The sequence below is a fragment of the Bos grunniens genome, chromosome 9, assembly GCF_055505025.1.
Source record: "Bos grunniens cultivar Pamir isolate PY7600 chromosome 9, Bosgru_T2T1.0, whole genome shotgun sequence".
Taxonomy (NCBI): domain Eukaryota; kingdom Metazoa; phylum Chordata; class Mammalia; order Artiodactyla; family Bovidae; genus Bos; species Bos grunniens.
Genome location: NC_141173.1, coordinates 82229493 through 82252574, shown reverse-complemented (window position 1 = coordinate 82252574; position 23082 = coordinate 82229493). Strand labels below are relative to the sequence as shown.

At 40.0% G+C, this 23082-nt stretch overlaps 1 protein-coding gene across 10 annotated transcripts in view; it reads right to left on the bottom strand.

Annotated features, from left to right (window-relative positions):
• Window positions 1-23082, bottom strand: part of PHACTR2 (phosphatase and actin regulator 2) — a 299218-nt gene that overhangs the window by 8104 nt on the left and 268032 nt on the right. For all 10 annotated transcript variants that reach the window (XM_086318144.1, XM_086318140.1, XM_086318145.1 and 7 more), the window contains 2 exons: window positions 19943-20080; window positions 9629-9705 (listed from right to left, as the gene is read on the bottom strand). In XM_086318144.1, coding sequence (XP_086174270.1) covers window positions 9629-9705; window positions 19943-20080 — 215 coding nt within the window. The remainder of the gene's footprint in view (window positions 1-9628; window positions 9706-19942; window positions 20081-23082) is intronic.

The window sequence follows — 23082 nt, the reverse complement described above, 5'->3', positions numbered from 1 at the left end:
TGGTTTATACCAGTCACTGATCATTGTGTGTGTGTGTGTGTGTGTGTGTGTGTGTGGGTGTGGGTGTATCTCCTTTTAGATCATGAGATGCTGAGAAAAAGACTTGGGCTCACTTTCATATACTCATAGAATACAATATCTAGCATATGGTATTACTTAATAAATGTTGCTATGTTGAATCAAGCATTAAAAATGAAAAATTAAAGACGTAAGAACAGATGAAACAAGATTGGCTATAAGTTGATAATTGGAGCTATATGAAGGACGTATGGAGCCTGTGACATGACATTACTTCGGCACGTTCGACAGAAGTCAAAATAAAATAGGTTATACCAAGTTTTCCAAAATGAGCAAACACGCTGTGATTCAAGTAGGGATGAGTCTACTGTGAGTTCATTTCTTGACTCTGTTCTGTCTACAGCCTTGGGCAGGTGTGTGAACCCCCATGTTCTGCAGTGTTACACAGGGACGAGATGACTGTTTCCGTCACCTGAGCTTTATTCCTGCCCTCTGATCATGCAAACTCCTTGCCACCTCAGGCCTCTTGCAGCAGCTCTCCCCACTACATTAGCTGATACCGTTAGGGGAAGTGTTTTTCTCTCCCCAAACAGTGCTGACAACTTCCTCTTGTCATTTAAATCACAGAGTAAGTTTAATTTCCTCAAGAGACCCCGTTCTTAGCCATCCTATCCATATCCACCCTCGCTCTTGGCACAGCATCCTGTTACATTTTTTTTTCATAGCACTTAGCACTGTCTGAAATGATCATGTCTAGGGACTTCCTGGGTGGTCCCATGGCTAAGACTCCATGCTACCAATGCAGGAGGCCTAGGTTTGACCCCTGGTCAGGGAACTAGATCCCATGTGCCGCAACTAAGACCCAACATAGCCAGGTAGATAAATATTTAAAATAAAAAAGAGCACCCACCCTTTTAAAAAGAAAAGAAATGATTATTGTCTATTTGTTCATTTACTTGCTAACGGTCTGTCTCCCTCCCTAGAACACAAGCATGTGTGAGTGAGGACTTTGACATGTTCTAAACTCCTAGGGTCCAGAAAATTATGACTCACTCTCTGTGCTCCATAAATACTTGCTAACACATGAACGACTGAGTACATATATATAGGTGCACTTGGTTATTTGAGTACTTGTTCTATAAGTAATTCTATGTAACTGAAGAATTTAATCATGAGATCCACTTATCATTAATTACAACTGCTGCTGCTGCTGCTGCTAAGTCGCTTCAGTCATATCTGACTCTGTGCGACACCATAGACGGCAGCCTACCAGGCTCTCCCATCCCTGGGGTTCTCCAGGCAAGAACACTGGAGTGAGTTGATGTTTCCTTCTCCAATGCATGAAAGTGAAAAGTGAAAGTGAAGTCGCTCAGTTGTGTCCAACTCTTAGCTACCTCATGGACTGCAGCCTACCAGGCTCCTCCGTCCATGGGATTTTCCAGGCAAGAGTACTGGAGTGGGGTGCCATTGCCTTCTCCGAATTACAACTGAGTATATACTAATCCATGATAACCCATTTGATATGATATTCCATCATGCTTTCTAGGAAGAGTCAACTATAACCTGAAGAAAAGCTATGGAAATTGTTATAAAATGTTATAAATTGTTACAATGTTAAATAAATTTAACAATTGTTAAATTGTAAAATAAATTTTACAATTGTTAAAATGTTATAAAATGTTATAACTTGTTATAAAATTGTATAAAAATGTTTCAAGAGTAATTGAAAACCTCTTTAAATCAAACATATAAAATGTGAAAGAAAGGCAGATAATAATAATACCTACTAAATGTGGTAGCACTAGTGGTAAAGAATCTGTCTGCCAATGCAGGAGACATGAGATGAGGGTTCTAGCCCTGTGTCGGGAAGATCCTCTAGAGGAGAAAATGGCAACCCACTCTAGTATTCTTGCCAGGAAAATTTCCAATGGACAGAGGAGACTGACAGCCTACAGTCCACGGGGTTGCAAAGAGTCACACATGACTGAGCACACACATTAAATTCTACTATGTGTAATCTTCAAAATAATCCTATGAGGTAAGTACTCCTGTATCCTTTTTGTACAGATGTAGAAACTGAGGCACAGGGATGCTCAGTCATGTACTCAAGGCAGAGAGCTTGAAGCCCAGGCTCTAGACTCTGTATTCCTAGCCTATGTGAGGCTATGAGATTAAAACATGTCTATCTATGTGTGCGTGCATGCTAAGTCTCCTCAGTTGTCTTCCATGCTTTCATTCAAAGGATACTTTTGTTGTCCTCTGGGTAGAATAGAATGGAAAACGTAATCAGTTGGATTTCTACACCCACTAGTTTTGATCAATTCTGACCAGAGAAAAATCTTAGTCCATATTTCCAGGCTACACTTTGATTGCTACAGTTGTCTCAAACACATTTGCCTTTTGCCACAAAGAGAACTAGATGAAAATGGGCTCAGCACACACTTTCTCAATTACCAGAAAAAGCCAGGCCAGTGATGTCCTGGGGTGGGGGGCGGCAGGGAGAGTGAAACGAGAAGCAGGAAAGAGGAGCACCACCCACACCACAAGGAGGGAGGGAGGAGGAGCCCTGGGAGCCCTGACAACACAAACATACCGCACCTGCAGGATCTTCACACCTTGACTGAGCAAAGATCCCTCTTTGCTGGATTCATTTTTCCCTCTTGGGAATTAAATATAAACTCATCTAATTTAGCAATTTTTAAGGCCTCTCCAAATTTGCAGGACCAATCATTCCACAGTGTCCTAATCTTCACTTGGTCTTGGGTTCCAGGAACAAGTATGGTGAAAGCTGACATAAGAGGCTTTCTCTTCAATCAGTAATGTCTCTGGGAGGAAGACAGTAAATTAAGAATAGGGTTGGGTGAGACCTCCCAATGCAAGGGTCCTGGGTTCGATCCCTAGTCAGGGAACTAGATCCTGCATGCTGCCACCAAGATCCGGTGTAGCCAAATAATAAATAAATAAATATTTAAAAATAAAATTAAAAAATAAATAAATAAAAGGGAAAAAAAAAAGAAAGAAATTGGGTTGGGCAATAATGGGAGTAGCCAGTGGACCAGATAAGATTTAGAACCTTTTAAAACCGAGCATTTATCTGGAAAGTGTCCTGCTTTTAATTTCCAAAAATTAGCAGGACATTATAAATTTTTTTTTTGTTTTTCTGCAGACACTATTTGCCAATGGATCCCATTACAGAATGAGTTCACAGACTGGATTTTGTTGGAAAATCAGGCCATCAGCATAGCGTCTAGACTGGGGAGGAGAAGATGATGGCTAACCAATACTCTGAATGCAGTAATATGCTAGCAAAGCTGGGGGGTCAGAACTGTAACCTCTCCTTATAAGCACTGCCCAGATCTGGTCAAAATACCCATATATTTTCTTACACTATCCAATCAGAAAGGAACATTTATATCCTGTTTAAATTAGGCATCTTATCTTCAAAATCAACTCCAACATTTTGTGGTTAGAGGTGCTGAAAAGGCAAAATTATTCTTAAGTTTGGTACCGCTCAGTGGTTGGCATTCATTTTGAGGTACACGAAGTTCAGCTTTACTTCCGGGGAAGTCTGCCTACCTGACAGAATGACAGCTTGGCTTTAGGCTTCAAGTTGATGAAGCGATAAATAGAATTACTGTGCCCTCACGATACTTACGCTTTTCATCTACCCCTTTTTCAGAACTTTCCTGAAACTCAAACTTGGAAGCTATCTATATTTTCTTCTTGTTAAAAACGTCAATAATTTTTTTTTTATATTCATACTTTTGAGAGAGAGTGAATAGAAGCAAAAAACTAACTTTAAGTCGCAGAATTTAGGTAAAAATAACTCTTTCCCATAATGGTTCTTCCACAAATACATAAAAATTTCTTCACCTTCCTATAAATTCAGTTCAGATAATATAAAATATGAAATGACTCTCTAAGTGTAAAACATTACTTTCCTGTACTCTCCTAGTTGATGTTGATATATTCAGAAATCCTGAGTAATTAATTTCCTCTTTATTTAAAAGGGTTTAATGGTCGAGGCACATACAGTTATGTTAAACAAATAAGGAGATTCTCCTAGACCACTGCTCCTTGTTCAACTGAAGTCAGATCACATGCTGGATGGGAATTCGTGAGTCCAAATACTAAGCCATGCTTACAACTCTGGTGGTCTAAGCGACATTTTGCAATTCTTTTCAGTTTCTGTCCAGGTAGCAAGGAAATGGAGCCCTCGAGAGAGTATCTCTACAGAAGCAGCCTTCTCATTCTCTGTGGTGGTAGTGGTTTAGTTGCTAAATCGCGTCCGACTCTTGTGACCCATGGACTGTAGCCTGCCAGGATCCTCTGTCCATGGGATTCTCCAAGCAAGAGTACTAGAGTGATTTGCCATTTCCTTCTCATTCTCTATGGAGGGCCCCTAATTCATGTTTTTTTTTTTTTTTAATTTTTGGCCACAATGCACGGCATGTGAGATCTTAGTTCCCTGACCAGGGATCGAACCCTTGCTGCCTGACTGGAAGCACAGAGTCTTAACCACGGGACCATGATGGAAGTCACTGAATTAATGTTTCTTGAGGTCACAAGTATAGTTCTTGCCATGTCGCATTTTGATAAGCCTGTGTAGAAGCTCAAAGGGTAGTTTAATTTATCTGTAAATCTACACAGGCTATAATAGCTCAAGATGGCACAGAATGAGATAATTACTATATTAAAAATATATTTATTTATCTGGCTGCGCCAGGTCTTGGTTGCAGCATGCAGTATTATTTTAGTTGTGGCATGTTCCTTTACCAGGGACTGAAGCCGATTTCCCTGCATTAGGAGTACAGAGTCTTAACCACTGGACCACCAGGGAAGTCCCTAGATAATTACTTTAAACACACACACATGCACAAACACACTTCTCAGCATAACTACATTAGGAAAACTTGAAAAGTAGAGAAAAACCCCCTATAGGTCCAGTCTATGACACACCATTAAGAGTTGTTTTTTTTCCTTAAGACTTGGCACTACTTACTTTTATCTGTCTATTCATTTATTATTTTTATTGAAGTAGAGTTGATTTATAATATTGAGTGAGTTTCAGATGTACAACAAGTTGATTCAATCATATAAAGACTTTTTTCAGACTATTTTCCATTACAGGTTATTAAAAGATACTGAATACAATTCCTTATGTTATATAGTAAATTCTTGTTATCTAGGTTATGTATAGTAGTTTATATACGTTAATTCCACACTCCTATTTGGCCCTTCTACCCTCTTTTCGCCTTTGGTAAACATGTTTGTTTTCTATGTCTGAGTTTGTTTCTGGTTTGTATATAGGTTCATTTGTATTTTTTAGATTTTGCATATAAGTGATATCAGATAATATTTGTCCCTCTCTGTCTGACTTACTTTACTTAATATGATATTCTCTAGGGCCATCCATGTTGCTACAAATGGCAATATTTCATTCTTTTTATGGCTGTTTTAATGTTATTTCCCCATCTTTTTCCTATGCATCTGCATTTTAAAACAAACCACTGCTATATACGTATACTTTAGTCAGTATCTGGATTTTTCCACTTAACATTATGCCAGTAATCTCTTGAGGCCCATTTTGATTCTAAGAGTTATCAATTTAATGATTCTTTGCTTAATATATTAAGCAAATAATACAGAAACTAATAAAATTATATAAGGGGCTTCCCGGATGGCTCAGTGGTAAAATAAACCTCCTGCAATGCAGGAGATGTGGGTTTGATCCCTGGGTCAGAAAGATCCCCTGGAGGAGGAAATGGCAACCCACTCCAGTATTCTCACTGGCAAAATCTCATGAACAGAGGAGCCTGGCAAGCTACCGTCCCAAAGAGTCAGACACACACAGCAACTAGCACCCACGCACACACACATGCACCCACAGAGAATTATACGTGTGAAAGTATTATTTTGCATGCTCTAAAAATGTTCTTGTTTACAAAATTCGATGTTTATTTTTAAAAGCAATATTCTCTCTTGATTATAAGTCTGATATATGTTGACATTTTAAAAAATTTGGAAAATAGAATATTCAAAGGTTACAAACTAGTCATAGATTCTACCATTCAGCTGTAACCATTTTAAAGTTTATTTTTTATGTAAAGTCTTTTCAAACAATTTATATGTCTTTATAATTTAAAGAATTACTTTAAATTGTAGAAATCCCATTTACTTTGGAAAGGGGAAGTGGGTTTTCTTTGCCATGGTGATTTCTTTCCAGAATGCACTGGCCCTATTTAATTATACAGTGCTCTTCAAATGGTCTTTTGGGGTTTGAACAGTGGACCAGGTGGGCAGCTTCTGGGGCGGGGAGAAAAAACAGTATGTGGCTGGACAAGCTGAAAATGTTCTAAAGAACAGAGGTTAGAGCTTGGTACCTTGCAAGCCAAAGGATGAACTCTTATATGGACCACTTATCCTCATGTTTCTCATATGGCCCTAGAATGCATTTCAATTTCAAGAGGTATCTGGAGAAACTGGGAGAAATCAGATGAAAGAGTGGCCCTTTCCACTGTAGATGGATGGGCTACAATCCATCTTCAGGTCAAACGTTCAGAGAACGTACTCATGATGGAGTTTTTAGAAGTGTCTTCTCGGTACACCAATAGCAGGCGTGTCATGATATTAGTGCCAGCACACTCATGAAAAACCACCATGCTGGAAACCTCATTGACAGAAAGACAACTCTGGAAATGGATCCTTCATTTTTTTTAAATTTAAAAACATTTTCAACAAGGTGATACATTCTCATGTTTCAAAAATCCAAAAGGTTCAGAAGGGTAAGTAGTATCATCTCCCCACCGTGCCTGGCCCCTAGTCATCTAATTTCCCTCCCAGAGACAACCAATGTTACCAACTTTTTATGACTCTCTCTGGAGATACAGAGCCAAGGAAGGGAATGGGAATGTGGGAATGGGTCCTCCTAGAGTTGACTAACACATCACTGTGTGGGAGATTATCTCTGGATAAAGAGGTGCCTGGACAGATGAAGCAGTGCTGTCTCAATCCTTTTATTAACCACCCTAAATCCGCAGGCAGCTAATAGGTTTAGATTTTGAAGGGAAGGCTTCCTCTTATAAGCAGATAACACCTGGCACTAATGAGAAAGGCTAATAATTGAGTTGCTCTATGTCGGGTTCCATTTAAAGAGCCAGGTCATGATTCATGGCGTGTTTATTCCCTCTAAGGATAACTGGGGCTAAGAGCACCATAATCTTCCATATGAGTAATTTTCTAAACGTAAAACATTATCATATGTTTGTATTATTTTGATTAAGACTCAGCAGCATTTACCAAACCTCTTACTGTTTAAAGAAATACTGAAAACAATTTGAAAATCATAAGTATTATTTTTATAAGTCTCAGAGCCTAAATATATCTCAACCATAATGCAACACTAATGATGTAATATAAATTAATGGAAAAATATCAGGAGACATTTGCTTTACTGCCAAGTTTTAAAGAATACCTAAGCAAGGAATATTTATCTCAGTGATATGAACACTTTTTCCTTCTCTGGAAATTTAATTTTCTAGAAAATGGAACTGTAATTGACTTGTGTGTGCATAGTTGCTCAGTCATGTCCGACTCTTTTCGACCCCATGGACTGTATGTAGCCTGCCAGGCTCCTCTGTCCATGGGGATTCTCCAGGCTAGAATACTGGAGTAGGTTGCCATGCCCTCCTCCAGGGGATCTTGCCAACCTAGGGACTGAACCCAAGTCTCCTGCATTGCAGGCGAATTCGTTACAGTCTGAGTCACCAGGGAAGCCCAAGAATACTGGAGTGGGTAGCCTATCCCTTTTCCAGGGGATCTTCCCGACCCAGGAATCAAGCGGGGGTGGGGTGGGGGGTCTCCTGCATTGCAGGCAGATTCTTTACCAGCTGAGTTACCTGGGAATTATATTTGTTTCAGATATACAACATAAGTGATTCAGTATTTTTATACATTATGAAGTGATCACTATGATAAGTCGGTTACCATTTGTCACTGTAGAAAGTTATTACAATGTTATTGACTATATTTCCTCTGCTGTACATTACTTTGCTGTACATTACTGGTAGCTTGTACCTCTTAATCCCCTTCATCTAATTCACCCACTCCCCCACCAATGTCTTTAAAGACATTTTAAAGAGTGTTAACCACTATATGTGGGAAAAACTTTTAAAGCTTACCTTCATATCAGCTGTTACCAAAGAAAAAAAAAAAACAAAACAAACCCACTGCAGATACCATCACACCCTGATGTAAGGTTGCTCTACACAGGCTGTTTCTAGTTTTGGGAGCAGTATTTGCTTTTCAGAAAGATCTACCATGGTATTCTTCATGTAATTATCTGTCCCAGTATGTTTTGTTTTGTTTTTTCAAACAATTCAAGTTTCAAAGTAAGGAGATCAAACTAGTCAATCCTAAAGAAAATCAACCCTGAATACTCATTGGAAGGACTGATGCTGAAGCTGAAGCCCCAATACTTTGTCCACCTGATCACTGGAAAAGGCCCTACTGCTGGGAAAGACTAAAGGCAAAAGGAGAAGAGGGCAGCAGAGGATGATATGGTTGGATAGCATCACTGACTCAGGACATGAACTTGGGCAAACTCTGGGAGACAGTGAGGGACAGGGAGGCCTGGCATGCTGTAGCCCATGGGGTTGCAAAGAGTAGGACACCACTTAGTGACTGAACGATAACAGGCTTCAAAGATTTGACTGACATGCAAATTCTTTGAAAAATCTTATAGAACATCTGTTACGTATATATAGCAAAGGAGCTTCCCAGGTGGCTCAGTGGTAAAGAATCCACCTGCCAAAGCAGAAGATGCAAGAGATAGGTTTGATCCCTGGGTTGGAAGATCCTCTGGAGTAGGAAACGACAACCCACTCCAAGATTCTTGTAGTGGAAAAGAAGCTTGCCTGGAAAATTTCATGGACAGAGGAGCCTGGCGGGCTTTAGTCCATGGGGTGGCAAAAGAGCCAGACACGACTGAGCACACACACACACACACACACACACACACACATAGCAAAGCACTTAAACCCATAAGAGAGAAACAAACAGAACACCTATGAAGTATGAGGCTCAGACTATATGATCACTCAAGCCTCTTCCAGTTTTAGCAGCCTGTGAAACTGAAGTGTGTTGGCAGAAAAAATGGTAGGACTATAGTGAGCTTCTGTGGCATCAGTAAAAATCAGATTCCTTTCTAAGCTATGCCTTCTAAAAACTGAGCTTCTACCCATTCTAAGCTATGTCTACTGTGAGTCCAAAGTAGACATGTCTGTGCCCACACTAACTTTCACCAGCATCTGTTCTGGGCATAAAACTTCAACTGAGTCTCTTTAAGAGCAGAATAAATGATGCTGATGCTTGTTTTTTGGACCAGAATATAAAACTAAGAAAGAAGCCAAAACACAGCCCTCTAGAATGACTTAGACTTCTTTGGAAGAAAACAAACAAACAAAAAAGGACTTAATTTCAGAAATGTTCACTAGATGGTGTTGTGCTAAACTATATTTTTAAAAAATTTAAATTGTGATGAAATACATGTAACATAAAATTTACCATCTTACTCATTTTTAATTTGCACAACTGCATCTCGTTCACCTACCTGGTAAACTGTCGACTCTCTTCATGAACTTCCATTTCTGTGCTTTTAAATTCATTTAGTTCTTTCCTTATTGCTGCCTAAGTAGGAAACAATAGATAAACAGAATTACTAGTTAGAGCACACATTTCCTCAGCATGTATAGAATCAATGAAGCAGACATTCTTTTATGAAGTATCTTGAAGAAAGGAATTTCGAGTTCCCACCTCTAAAGATGGGATAAATGCAGTATCGATACTACAGCCAAACAAAAACCAGGACAGATCTCTGCAAGTGTCACTCACAAGGCAGAGGGCAAGGGGGCCTTTGCCAAACCCACCCTGGGGCCTGATCTATGAGTCACACACCCACCGCATCCTCGATGACCACAAGGATAGCACAGGTCATGAGTTTTTCTGAGAAACAGTATCATTTTCCTATGAAAGTTCTGCATTTCATACCACCCACAGCAACATGGCTTTGACAAGCTGCCACAGAGCTACAGAGAAGGCAATTGCTATTTATTCTTTGGTATTGAAAGTTTAGACAATTAGAATTAAACATTTCAGCACAGCACTTAAAGCTACTCAAAGAAAATATCGAGGAGAATGCTGTTTCCATTATTATTTATTGAATACATAATCCAAGCCATGTGCATGCTGGGGTTGGAAGAGATGCTTACAGGTTGAAAAGCTGAATACTCATTCACGTGTTAACACTGGTTACCATTAACAATACCGGCTAGATCGTGGATGGTTTTTTGGTTTTAATTTTACGCTTATCTTTATTTTCTAATTTTTCTATGAAGAAGTATTTTTTTTTTTTTTCTACTTGAGATCTTTGTTGCTGGGAGTGGGCAGATTGCTCTAGCTGCGGCAAGCAGGGGCTACTCTCTAGCTGTGGTATGCAGGCTTCTCATTGCGGTGGTTTCTCTTGTTATGGAGCACAGGCCCTAGAATGCACGGGCCCAGTAGTTGCAGCTCTGAACCATGTGGAGTCTTCCTACGACAGGGATCGAACCTGAGTCCCCTGCATTGGTAGGCAGGTTCTTTACCACTGAACCACCAGGGAAGTCCTTATGAAGAAGTTTTGTAAATGAAAAAATACTCATAAAAGCATCCTCAGAACCTCTGAGAAACAGACTTCTCAGCTGAAACACAGAATGAAGTTACAAATCACGGTGATAAGAAAATCTACTTTGTGATTGGGGGCCTTCCCCGATAACTCATCAGGTAAAGAATCCACCTACAATGCAGGAGACACAGGACATGCAGGTTTGATCCCTGGGTCAGAAGGATCCCCTGGAGGAGGAAATTGCAACCCACTCCAGTACTCTTGCCTGAAAAATCCCACGGAGCCTGGCTGGCTACAATCCAAAGGGTCAAAAAGAGCTGGACATGACTGAGTGACTGAGCACAGCATACACACTTTGTGGTTGGAAAAAGATGTATTTTAGAAAAGGAAAAAAACAGAAGAAATCCCTGAGGCTTCTCTCCGGCTTTCTCTCATCACTAGCTATCACTCTGCAATATATAAGCTTTTCCCCAATGCTGCTTTCAATCTTATGTTTAAATCCTATAGTCACAGATTATTTTTCTCTCCAAATCTATTCCTCAGTCCCTGTAGTTTCTATGAGGAACCTGAGGCTGGGAACTGTGGCAATGGTTCTTGCCACTGGCTTTTGAAAGAGGATGAATCCAGTAGAGAAATATTTCAGGGCCCAAGTCCCCTGTGATAAGAGTACATACCTTGTTTCACAAATGAGATCAGCAGTAAGGACACTCTTCTTTACTCACTGTAAAAACTGATACCCAGAACCAGGAGCTAAAATAGTGAAGAATGGGGCTTTCCTGATGGTCCAGTGGCTAAGAATCCACCTCACAATGCTGGGGACACTGGTTTGATACCTAGTCTGGGAAGATCCCAAATGTCGAGGGGCAACTAAGCCTGCATGCCGCAAACAGTGAAGCCCACGCTTGGAGCCTGTGCTCTGAAACAAGAGAAGCCACCGCAATGAGAAGCTCATGCACTGCAAGAAAAATAGACCCCACTCACTGCAACTAAAGAAAGGCTGAGTGCAACAACAAAAACCCAACATAGCCAAAAAAGAAACATATTTAAAACAGCAAAGACTCTATACTCATCACCAATTAACATCTATCAAAAAGCTTTCCTTCATCTACTCAAGTGTCCACTGATAGATGAATGGATAAAAATGAATGTACATATACACGCACACACATACACACACACACACACACACACAATGGAGTATTACTCAGCCATAAAAATAATGAAATCTTGCCATTTGCAACAACCTGGATAGACCTAGAGGGTACTATGTTAAGTGAACTAAGTCAGACAGAGAAAAATAAATACCGTATGATGTATGATTTTATTTATACGTGGAATCTAAAAAAACAAATGAACAAACATAACAAACCAGAAACAGATGCATAGATACAAAGAACAAACTGGTGGCTGCCAGGGGTAAGAGGGTAGGAAGAAGGATGAGTAAAATAGGTGAGAGAGATTAAGAGGTACAAACTTTCATTATAAAATAAATGAGTCATAGGGATATCATGTATAGCACAGGGATACAGTCATTAATATTGTGACGACTCTGTATGGAGACAGGTAGGCCCTCTTACTTCAAATTCCACACTCTTTCTAATAAAATGAACTTCAGGGCCTATGTCATCCACATAATTGTGTGAGATCTCTACGCTGTGTGCGCTGGTTATGATTAGAAATGCCGAGTCAATTACAGGCAATGAATATGATAGGAAATTACAGGGGCTGGTTGTTTGAAAATATACATCAAGAAGATGTGACTCTAGGCAGTTAAAGGAATGCAATACTCATTTAAAAAATCTACTGAAGAAAGACCATGGCTTTATTCCACAGGTTACTTCCTCTTATAATTTAAAGAGAAAGTTTCCTGAGAGAGTTTTGAAAGGAAAAAAAAGTAATTAAATGCCCTTTATGTTAGGGAAATACATGGACAATAATCTTAACTCTTTTCTATACAAATGAGACCAGAATTGAAGTCTAATAACTATTCACATAAGTGTAAATGGGACTGATATTTTTTTGAGTTGTTTTTGTGTGTGTGTTTTTGTCTGTTTGTTTTTGGCCTCACCCTGCAGCATGTGGGATCTTAATTCCCTGACCAGGGATTGAACTCGTGGCCCCTGCATTGAAAGCATGCAGTCTCAACCACAGGACCACCAGGGAAGTCCTGGGACTGGTATTTTTTTTGAAAGATAATGGGACAGGAAGAGGTAGGCAGAGTTAGTGGGATTGGAGCCTGAATGGTGCTGAGTTCTATCAACCATGGGAAGCCATTCAGCCAAAACTAGCTATTTCTAAGACTGAAACAAATCAAGCCCACAGAAGACAGTACTGGCACCAAGTAGTAATTTTTGGTACCATGAGAATTATAGAAAGGTTAAAGAAAAAAAAACAAAAAAGACTGGAACTAGGTTTAAAACTGATGACTGGTTACTTGTGATGACTGGTCACAGAACATCTATTTATCACACCCAGTCCACTCAAGGGTCAGCCTGGCCAGAGGCAACAGGTGATTTGCTGAATACACAGACCTTGCTGCTTCTTCAAATAACATAATCTGTGAAGCCAGGATGAACTAGAACTCCCATCATTTTCATGTCTTTTGTTTATTTCTTTGATAAAAATCTGATATTTAACATGGAGAGGATTTCTTGACTACTTGTTAAGATCAATGCCATGGGTAGGTAAGTATACTCAGCTGTTGTAAGCATGAACAAGCCAGAGAATATCTCCATATGGAATTAAAATCTCAGTCTTTCCTAGGACCTGTTTAGACACTGTATCCCTGGAAGGGTGGTATATTCTATTCATTCTTATGTTCCCAGCATTTAAGATAATACTTAATATATTAGGAGGTTTTTAATAAACGACTACTAGATAACTTGTTGGACAAACCCATGTATCATCTGAAAAATTCTGGATTATCTTTCATTGGATAAATTTAGACTAGACTGTAAACTGAAGCTTCAATGTGTAGTGAAAATGTCACCAATGGGGAACAAAGCTTAAATTATCAAGCCTGACCGTGAATGTAATACTGGTAAGAGTTACCATTTATTGATGAGCTGAAACTTCACAAAAAACCTACCTAATTCTCAAGATAGATCTAATTGGATCTACTTTACTTGTGAGGAAACCCAAGTTAAATGACTTGGCCAAGGTCAAACATCTACCAAGTGGCCAAGCAGGAATCAAATCCATAAGCACCCAGCTCTAAAGCCTGCCTTCCCCACCCATGGCCAACCCCAGGGAGATGGCAACTGCTGTGTGAGCCTTGGTCTTCAAGCCAAGTTGACGGCCTTCTCTGGCTCTACTTGTCACCTTAGGGTTCGTCTACCTCAGCACAGATACTGATATAGGCCATATGTAGATTACATAGGCCACATGTATCTTACTATATGTGTATTTGTTTCTAGTGCTCTACTCAAGCACTGACTCAATGGACATGAGTTTTGAGCAAACTCCAGGAGATGATGAAGGGCAGGGAAGCCTCACATGCTGCAGCCCCATGAGGGGCTCACAAAAAGTCAGACACAACTAAGCGACCAAACAACCTACCTGAGCACAGATATTCTAAAATAAAAAATTTTACCTTAAAGGTGACTTAAGCTCCATTGAGTTTACAATTAATAAGGCATTTCCCCCACCACTTCTCTTTCCCATTGTGGGCAGTTTAACATGACTACCAGATTTAAGGGTTTCTCTGGTGGCTCAGATAGTAAAGAATCTGCCAGCAATGCAGAAGACCAAGATTCAATCCCTGGGCTGGGAAGATCCCCTGGAGAAGGGAATGGCTACCCACTCCAGTATGCATGCCTGTAGAATCCCATGGACAGAGGAGCCTGATGTGCTATACAGTCCATGGGGTTGCAAACAGTGACCAACACACACCAGATTTATGGCATTTCCCAGAGCACCTGGCACACTGTTTTCATAGACTGGGCATTGATTGGTTATTGACTAATTGACACTGATCCCTTTTCTTTACACTTGAAGTTCAAAGAAATTTTAAATGCAAAGTGGTATCTTAGAGGGGCTAAGAAAATAGCACTAACAAAAGAGAGAGAAAGGATGGCTTCTTTAGCCTGACAGGAAGTTCAGTGTTTATTCTGAGAACAGAGGTAGAAATATTTACTTTCAATAGTTTTTTTTTTTTTCTTTACATGGGATATATAGTTCAAAAGCAAAACTTTTTAATATGAAAGGTAAATACAAGTTTTTATTATCAATTAACTAAAACTATATTATTATAAATCTTATTATATATTATGAAATGTTTTAAGGTAAAAAGCAACAGAAATCCAGAAATGATTTTTATAATAATGATGATTAGCATACATTTTCATTCCAAAATAAAATATATCCTAAGACTGTTGATATTTTTAGTATCTCTGGGCAATAAGTAACATTTCACTATACAAATCTTTTAACATCAAGAGAAAATAAATGATCTTTTTCCAGTGTTAGGTTAAAAACAATATTTTTAGAAACTCTTAAAAATATTATGCATTGATGTGCACTGTAATTGTTATTTTCTCACCTTGTATTTTTGAATATTCTGATTTCTGCTAATGAACATGAGTCACTTGTGTGTATACAAAGTACTATACATTAAAAGCGTTTTTATTTTCTTTTTAAAATTTTTTGTTGAAGTACAGTTGATTTACAATGTGTTAGTTTCAGGTGTACAGCAAAAGAATTATTTTAAATTGTCTTTTTTTTCTTTCTATCTTTAAAAAGTATACAACATTTTTTCTATCTAAAAAGAAATTGTTCTTATTTTTCTTTAAGGAAGAAAAAAAACCTACAATACAAATCCAGTTCTAAAAATGCAGTCATCGAGACCTTCAGAAATCTCAGGGTTAAGGGGAGAGAAAATGCCAAAGGGAGAAAATGAGTCTCGTGTATGGGTAGAGAGGCCCCTGGCTTAGCTCTGCCACTCAGGGTTCAATCAGCAAGGGAGACGTGAATGTCGTGTGCTTTCAAGTTACTCATGAACAGACATTAAGCCTGCGGGATAAAACCTGACCAAATACATCTCCCCTGCAGCCTACAAGTTCAGCACAAGAATCTATTTTTGTTAAAAAACCCTCTCTGTTATTATAGCTCGAGGTGGATAAACTTTACCTTCCAATAACAGACAAGAGTTAGGAAGGAGTATTTCAAGCATATGGGAAAATGCAGTTTACATATGAGGGTGGTTAATCATTTAGATTCTCACTGCTTGTACACTGTGCACTTGCATGTGATTTCTACTCATTTACCTGGCCGCCCTCTACCTGCCTTTCTGAAGTTCAACATTTGAGTAACATAACAACTGGGAATGGTGGAAATGGCAAACTGCATTTTCTAAAGATGGCAGCAATAATAATTCCAGCTCACACGCTCTTCTGCAATCTGACCTTGCCACCATTCCCCCCACTGAAAGGCAGAGCTAATTACCCTCCCCTTGAATCTGAGCTGCCCTAATGACTTGCTTAGAACTAACAGAATGTTGGGAAAGCGAGGCTGGGTGCCTTCTAAAGCTGGGTCAGAAAAGTCCATGCAGCTTTTACCTGGTTCTCTCTGGGCATGTGCCCTGGGACAAGCCAGCCACCATGTAAGAAATCTGACAACAACTCTGAGGCCACCATGCTGAAAAAGCCGCATGTCGGTGGCTTGGTGGACAGCCCCAGCTGAGCCCAGGGCTAAGCCTAGCCTCTGAGACATCGTCAGATGGTAAACAATCTGCCTGCAATGCAGGAGACCTGGGTTTGATCCCTGGGTCAGGAAGATCCCCTGGAGAAGGGAAAGGCTACCACTCCAGTATTCTTTCCTGGAGAATTCCATGGACAGAGAAGTTTGGGGGGCTACAGTTCATGGCGTCCCAAAGAATCAGACACAACTGAGTTACTAACACTTTCTTTTCACTTTTCGCCAAGACACCAGACATGTAAACAAACCACTTCAGACCCTCCAGAGAAGCCAATCTGTCAGCTGAGTAACAGTCAATGACCTGAGTCTCTCTTGCTTAAGGGCAAGAGACCACATTAAGTAGTTTATAGGCAATTCTTGGAAACCCATAAACTTGACCAGTTCCTTCAGGAAACATGGTAGTGATTGATGGTGGGCCTGACCCAGGACCTGAGTATCACAGTCTCCTTCACGCCCTCATGGCTGCCCTCAATCCGCGTGATTCCCCTTCCTGGGAAAGCCTCCTCTTAAAGTGCACCTTCCTCCGCCTCGCTGACCATCCCACCCTCAAGGGTTTTCTCCTCACCTTTTCTGCATAAGCAGTGAGTTGCTGCTCCATTGATTATGCACCACTCTCTCACTGACTTTTTCTCCCAGAGGCAACCTTTCCCTTTCTTTTGGCTCCTTTCTCATGGCATAAAAGATTGCTCAAGTATTTCCCACAGATTAGAAAAAAAGTCATTCTCTTGATATTCTTATTTTCCAAATCTACTCACTCAAGCTTGCAGCATTCCCAATCATTCTCCCTCAGGTGACTAGCTTATACTTCTTCGCAGCAAGACTCTTGGGACTGTGTTTTATTCTCAGGGTTCCCACCACAGTCAGGCTTCCATCTGTCAGTCTGTTAAAATGCCTCCTCTCACTACGTAACCAACCACTTGTGAGCCGACACTCCCCTCCCCAGGCTGCTGGGCTAACTCTTCTCTTTCCCCACCTCATAGACATTTCATTTCAGTGTTTCTTAATGGCTCTTCATGCAGGCTTCAGTTCAGTTCAGTTCAGTCGCTCATTCGTGTCCAACTCTTTGCGACCTCATGGACTGCAGCACACCAGGCCTCCCTGTCCATCACCAACTCCCAGAGCTTGCTCAAACTCATGTCCATCGAGTTGGTGATGCCATCCAACCGTCTCATCCTCTGTCATCCCCTTCTCCTCCTGCCATCAATCTTTCCCAGCATCAGAGTCTTTCCCAATGAGTCAGTTCTTCGAATCAGGTGGCCAAAGTACTGGAGTTTCAGCTTCAGCATCAGTCCTTTCAGTGAGGGACTGATTTGCTTTCTTGGGTGCTATTCTCAGCCTCCAGAATCCCTTTTCATTTGGAACACTCTTCCTTTGTAACCTTACTCCTTCCTAGTTTTCACTTCTTATGAGCTAAGAATTACTGACTCCATATCTCTAATATGAGCCTGACTCACACTAGGTGCTTTACAGAATGAATTCAATTAAATGGTGTCAGCATAGAGTGTAACTAAAAGCCTAGTTCTAATATTAAGACTGGGTATGACCTGAGTTTATTTGATACCAAATTTTGTTCAGAGACAAAAATTAGAAACCTTTATTTGGGAGATTAGGAAAACTTTAAAATGAAAAATGTAAAAACAAACAACTGATTGGCAAAATTCTTTAACTATGTAACCATAATACTCATAAAATTGTCTTTTTTTCATGATGGAACCCTCTCTATATTGCAGTTTTTCTGAACTGTGAGGCATGAAAGAGATTAAGGGTTGGTAAACCATGACCCACAGGCCAAATGTGGTCCACTATCTGTTTTTTTTCAAGTTTTTAATTGAAGGATAATTGCTTTACAGAGTTTTGTGGCTTTCTTTCATACATCAAGGAGAATCAGCCATAGATATACCCATGTCCCCTTCCTCCTGGACCTCCCGCCCATCTCCCTCCCCATCCCAACCTTTAGCCTGTCACAGAGCCCCTGTTTGAGTTCCTTGAATCATACAGCAAATTCCCATTAGCTATCTATTTTATATATGGTATTGTAGACTTCTATGTTACTCTCTCTGTAAATCTCCCCTTCTCCCTCCTCTCCTCCCACTGTGTCCATAGGTCTGTTCCCTATGTCAATTTCTCCACTGCTGCCCTGAAAATAAATTCATCAGTGCCATCTCTTCAGATTCCATATATATGTGTCAGAATACGATATTCATATTTCTCTTTCTGACTTACTTCACTCTGTATAATACTCTCTAGTTTCATCCACCTCATTAGAACAGATTCAAATGAGTTCCTTTTTATGGCTAAGTAGTATTCCAATATCTATATGTACCACAGATTCTTTATCCATTCATCTGTTGATGGACATCTAGGTTGCTTCCATGTTCTAGCTATTGCAAATAGTGCTGCAATGAACACTGGAGTACACGTGTCTTTTTCAGTTTTGATTTCCTCAGGGTATATGCCTAGGAGTGGGATTGCTGGGTCATATAGTGGTTTCACTCCTAGCTTTTTAAGGAGTCTCCATACTGTCTTCCACAGTGGCTATATCAGTTTACATTCCCACCAGCAATGCAGGAGGGTTCCCTTTTCTCCACACCCTCTCCAGCATTTATTGTTTGTAGACTTTTTAATGATGGCCATTCTGACTGGTGTGAAATGGTATCTCATTGTAGTTTTGATTTGCATTTCTCTAATAATGAGTGATGTTGAGCATCTTCTCATGTGCTTGTTAGCCATCTGTATGTTTTTTTTTGGAGAAATGTCTCTGCAGGTCCCTTTCCCACTGTTTGATTGTGTTGTTTGCTTCTCTGGTATTGAGCTGTATGAGCTGCTTGTATATTTTGGAAATTAATTCTTTATCAGTTATTTCCTTTGCTATTATTTTCTCCCATTCTGAGGGTTGTCTTTTCACCTTGTTTGTAGTTTTCTTTGCTGTGCAAAAGCTTTTAATCAGGCCCCACTTGTTTATTTTTGTTTTTATTTCCATTACTCTAGGAGGTGGGTCATAGAAGATATTGCTTTGATTTATGTCATCGAGTGTTCTGCCTCATCATCTGTTTTTATAAAGTTTTATTGGACCACATATAGATCCACTCACTCACACATTGTCTATGGCTGCTTCCCTGCTACAAAGGCAGAGTTGAGCCATTGTAATAAAGACTGGATGGCCTACAAAGCCGGAAATATTGACTTTCTGGCCATTTATAGAAAATGTGTGCCAGCCTCGATACACCTCAATACCTTTTCCAAGAATAACTTGTATATTTTCTAAGAGTAAGGGTAAATAATGGTTTTGGGAAAGCACTCTTCCACCCCAATTCAGATTTGTTTGCAGATGGGTTACATGGAAACTAAGAACAAGTTTTTTTTTTCTGAAAATCAGTTGAAAGAACTATGTCGATATTAAATATATCACTTAAGTGGCTTAAATAATCAAAGGCAGAAAAGTATTAGGATATTTGGTAATACTTAATCTCCCAAGATGACTAAGTAGAAGGTAAGTAGGTACTGGCAATTTCAGAAAAGCAATAAAATCATAAATAAATAAAAGCATGGCTCATGCCACTGAAGTCTTGCCTTGTCTGCAGGTGTTAACCTGGCCCAGGGCTTGTCTGCCCGGCGATCATAGTCAGGTGAATCAGTGACTTCCACATACTCGTTAAACCGCAGGATCCTTCGAGCCTGCAGCTCTGCCACTGTGGGTCTCAGGCTGAGCTGCAGGAGGATAAAGAAAAAAGGATAGTTCAATAAACCATTTACAGCCTCATGGTGGCATGTTTTTCTATAGAGAACTTCAAAGTTATAAGGTCACTTTCAGATATCAAAAAAAAAAAAAAAGGCAGCAGCATCTTGGGAGTTTCTAATGAGAACTAGAAAGCAGTATGCCCTAATTTTGAGGCTATAAAAATCATCCTTGTTAGATAGGTCACAATCTTTGGCAACTGGCTGCATTATGCTATCTTCCCCACCTTGCCTGGCATCTCTGACATGGGGAACAGGAAGCAGTACAGACACAATAGTAATCCGGATATGGAATGGCTGGCTTAAAGACTGAATTATCAAGACAGAAGCCCTACAAACTGTAGAAATGAGAATAAAAATCTCTGTTCCTTCTACATTATACCTGCATAGTCACAGATGTACAAAGTTATAACAAAGATAGTCCAGTGAAGGGTGAGCCTACAACAGTCTTTTGTGAGAGTCTAAGGACCCAGGCCAAGATTTGACATTGACCCTTGGCACTGAGAAACCGTGTGCAGGAATGAGGAAGGGGGACTTGCTGGAAAACTGCACTTTACGGAGGTCACAACTGCTTAAAACCAGCTGCAACCTTTAAGACACTTCCAGTTAGGTGGATTCTGTCTGTGGTCTTTGTGAAATTCAAATTTACAGTTATATTTAATCTACCATACCCTGTGTGCATTTGCTTTCCTCTCCTGGACCCCTCTCAAGTCCAAGAATAAGACAGAAACGGTTCTTAAGACACTAAAGAAACTTAGCCCCTGGTTGACAGGTATCATCCACTCTCCAATATAAAGATTCATGATTTTGCAACCTTTCTCAGTTGGGAGGTGTCACAGTATTGTCAGTTAGGTAGACTCAGTCCTCTGTTTTACAGAAAAGGTTCATTTTCAGTCTCTTTCTCTCTCTCTCTCCATATATATACATACATACATATATATGTATGTATGTATATAATGTATAATATATGTATATAATGTATAATGTATGCTGCTGCTGCTGCTGCTAAGTCACTTCAGTCACGTCCAACTCTGTGCGACCCCAAAGACGGCAACCCATCAGGCTCCCCTGTCCCTGGGATTCTCAAGGCAAGAACACTGGAGTGGGTTGCCATTTCCTTCTCCAATGCGTGAGAGTGAAAAGTGAAAGTGAAGTCGCTCAGTTGTGTCCGACTCTTAGCAACCCCATGGACTGCGGCCCACCAGGCTCCTCCGTCCATGGGATTTTCCAGGCAAGAGTACTGGAGTGGGGTGCCATTCCCTTCTCCGTATAATGTATATATGTATATAATATATATACGTATATAATATCTCTCTCTCTCTCTCTCTCTCTCTCTATATATATATATATATATATATACAGCCAGACTATCTATGATCTAAGTGGACCTCTTTGGAATCATTCCATATTTGCATGGGCTCAATTTTTGGAAAAATTAAGCACGCTCACCAAAAAATGGATGCTTTTGTAGTCAAAAATATTCCCTTTCCTTAGCTTCCTCTTGAGTAAAACCAGAGGCTGAACTGTCAGTGCTCTAACATTCAAGGCATTCAGGGATTCTTAGACAGTCTGGGTCTACACACTGAACCCATTTGACCTGGGATATGGCAACTTGGCTCCTTCTATATTCATAAAGCCCTGGTAGGTGATGGACAAAGGAAGGAACAATCTAAGGGGTTTTGTTATCGTCTCAGTTACTGTTCTATATATATATTGTTAGCTTCTTACTGCCTTTCCAGGGTGGATACGGTTGAGGAAGTAGAGAAACCCTTGCCTCCGGCGACTTCCCAAAAGGCAAGTAACCAATGGCCACACAGGTTAGAAATTCTCCATCCAGTCTTGTCCTTCAGGGCTGTGCCAGTCCCAGGGTGGCTATTATGTCTATGGAATTTTTCGCACCTGTAGGAGGGAGCTCTGTGCAGTACAGGCAATCGGAGGTAGGGCAGCCCTCCTGGAAGCCCCCAAACGGATTGAGAAAAGATCATATGTATGACAGGGGTGGCCTGAGCATGGGGGTAGTTATTGCTTATCCGTAGTTGGTAACATGCACGCTAAGTCACCTTAGTCACGTCTGGCTCTTTGTGACCCTATGGACTATAGCCCTCCAGGCTCCTCTGTCCATGGAATTCTCCAGGCAAGAATACTGGACTGGGCTGCCATACCCTCCCTCTGAGTGAGCTGGTAACTTAATGGCTATGAATTGCTAGAAGAGCCATCTCTAGAATGGCTTACAGCATCTTTCTCAGCTTGATTATTATTTGATGTTTAGGCTCTTTGAGGAAAAAAAGAGATGAATTAAGGATCTTTTGCCCTAAAAATCAAAACCAAAACCTCTCGAAATACAGTCTCCACCCTTCCAATGGGAATGGAGTGCTTCTTCTACATGCCTGCGAATGCTTTTGCTGTGAACTCCACAGCCAGCCCAGATTAAATGTGGGTCAGGTCACACACTTTGCTGCAGATGTCATATTTTACTCTTCCTGCCTTATTCAGGTGTGAAAGGTTTATCTAAAGAATGTCTGAACAAGGTGTTAATAATAAATGAAAACTCTGATAGTGCTTAATTTTTCTGAAGACTATTACTATTTTAATACTTAAAGAAAAAAGCTATGGTCCTAGTATCAGATTTTTATTTTCATAAATCAGTAGTAACAACTGACTGAGTTTTGGAGCGAAACCATTTGTGAACTTGGGTAGCAGTGCAGCAGGCAAGCTGGATGATTAAGTTCACTTTATAAATTACTCACTCAGCTCAGAATCTTCAATAATAACCAAATATTTATTCAGTATTTCAAAGACCATGTGGAAAGTGTGAGCATTTTTTAAAACTATAGATTGAAATGTTAATAATGGCTATTTATGAATGGGAGATATTTGCATGATTTTCCAGTCTTTTCTGTTTCTTGTGGTGTTTAAATTTTTTCACACAGGTTATGCTATTTTCATAATTGGCAAATGTAATTTAGAACTTTTGA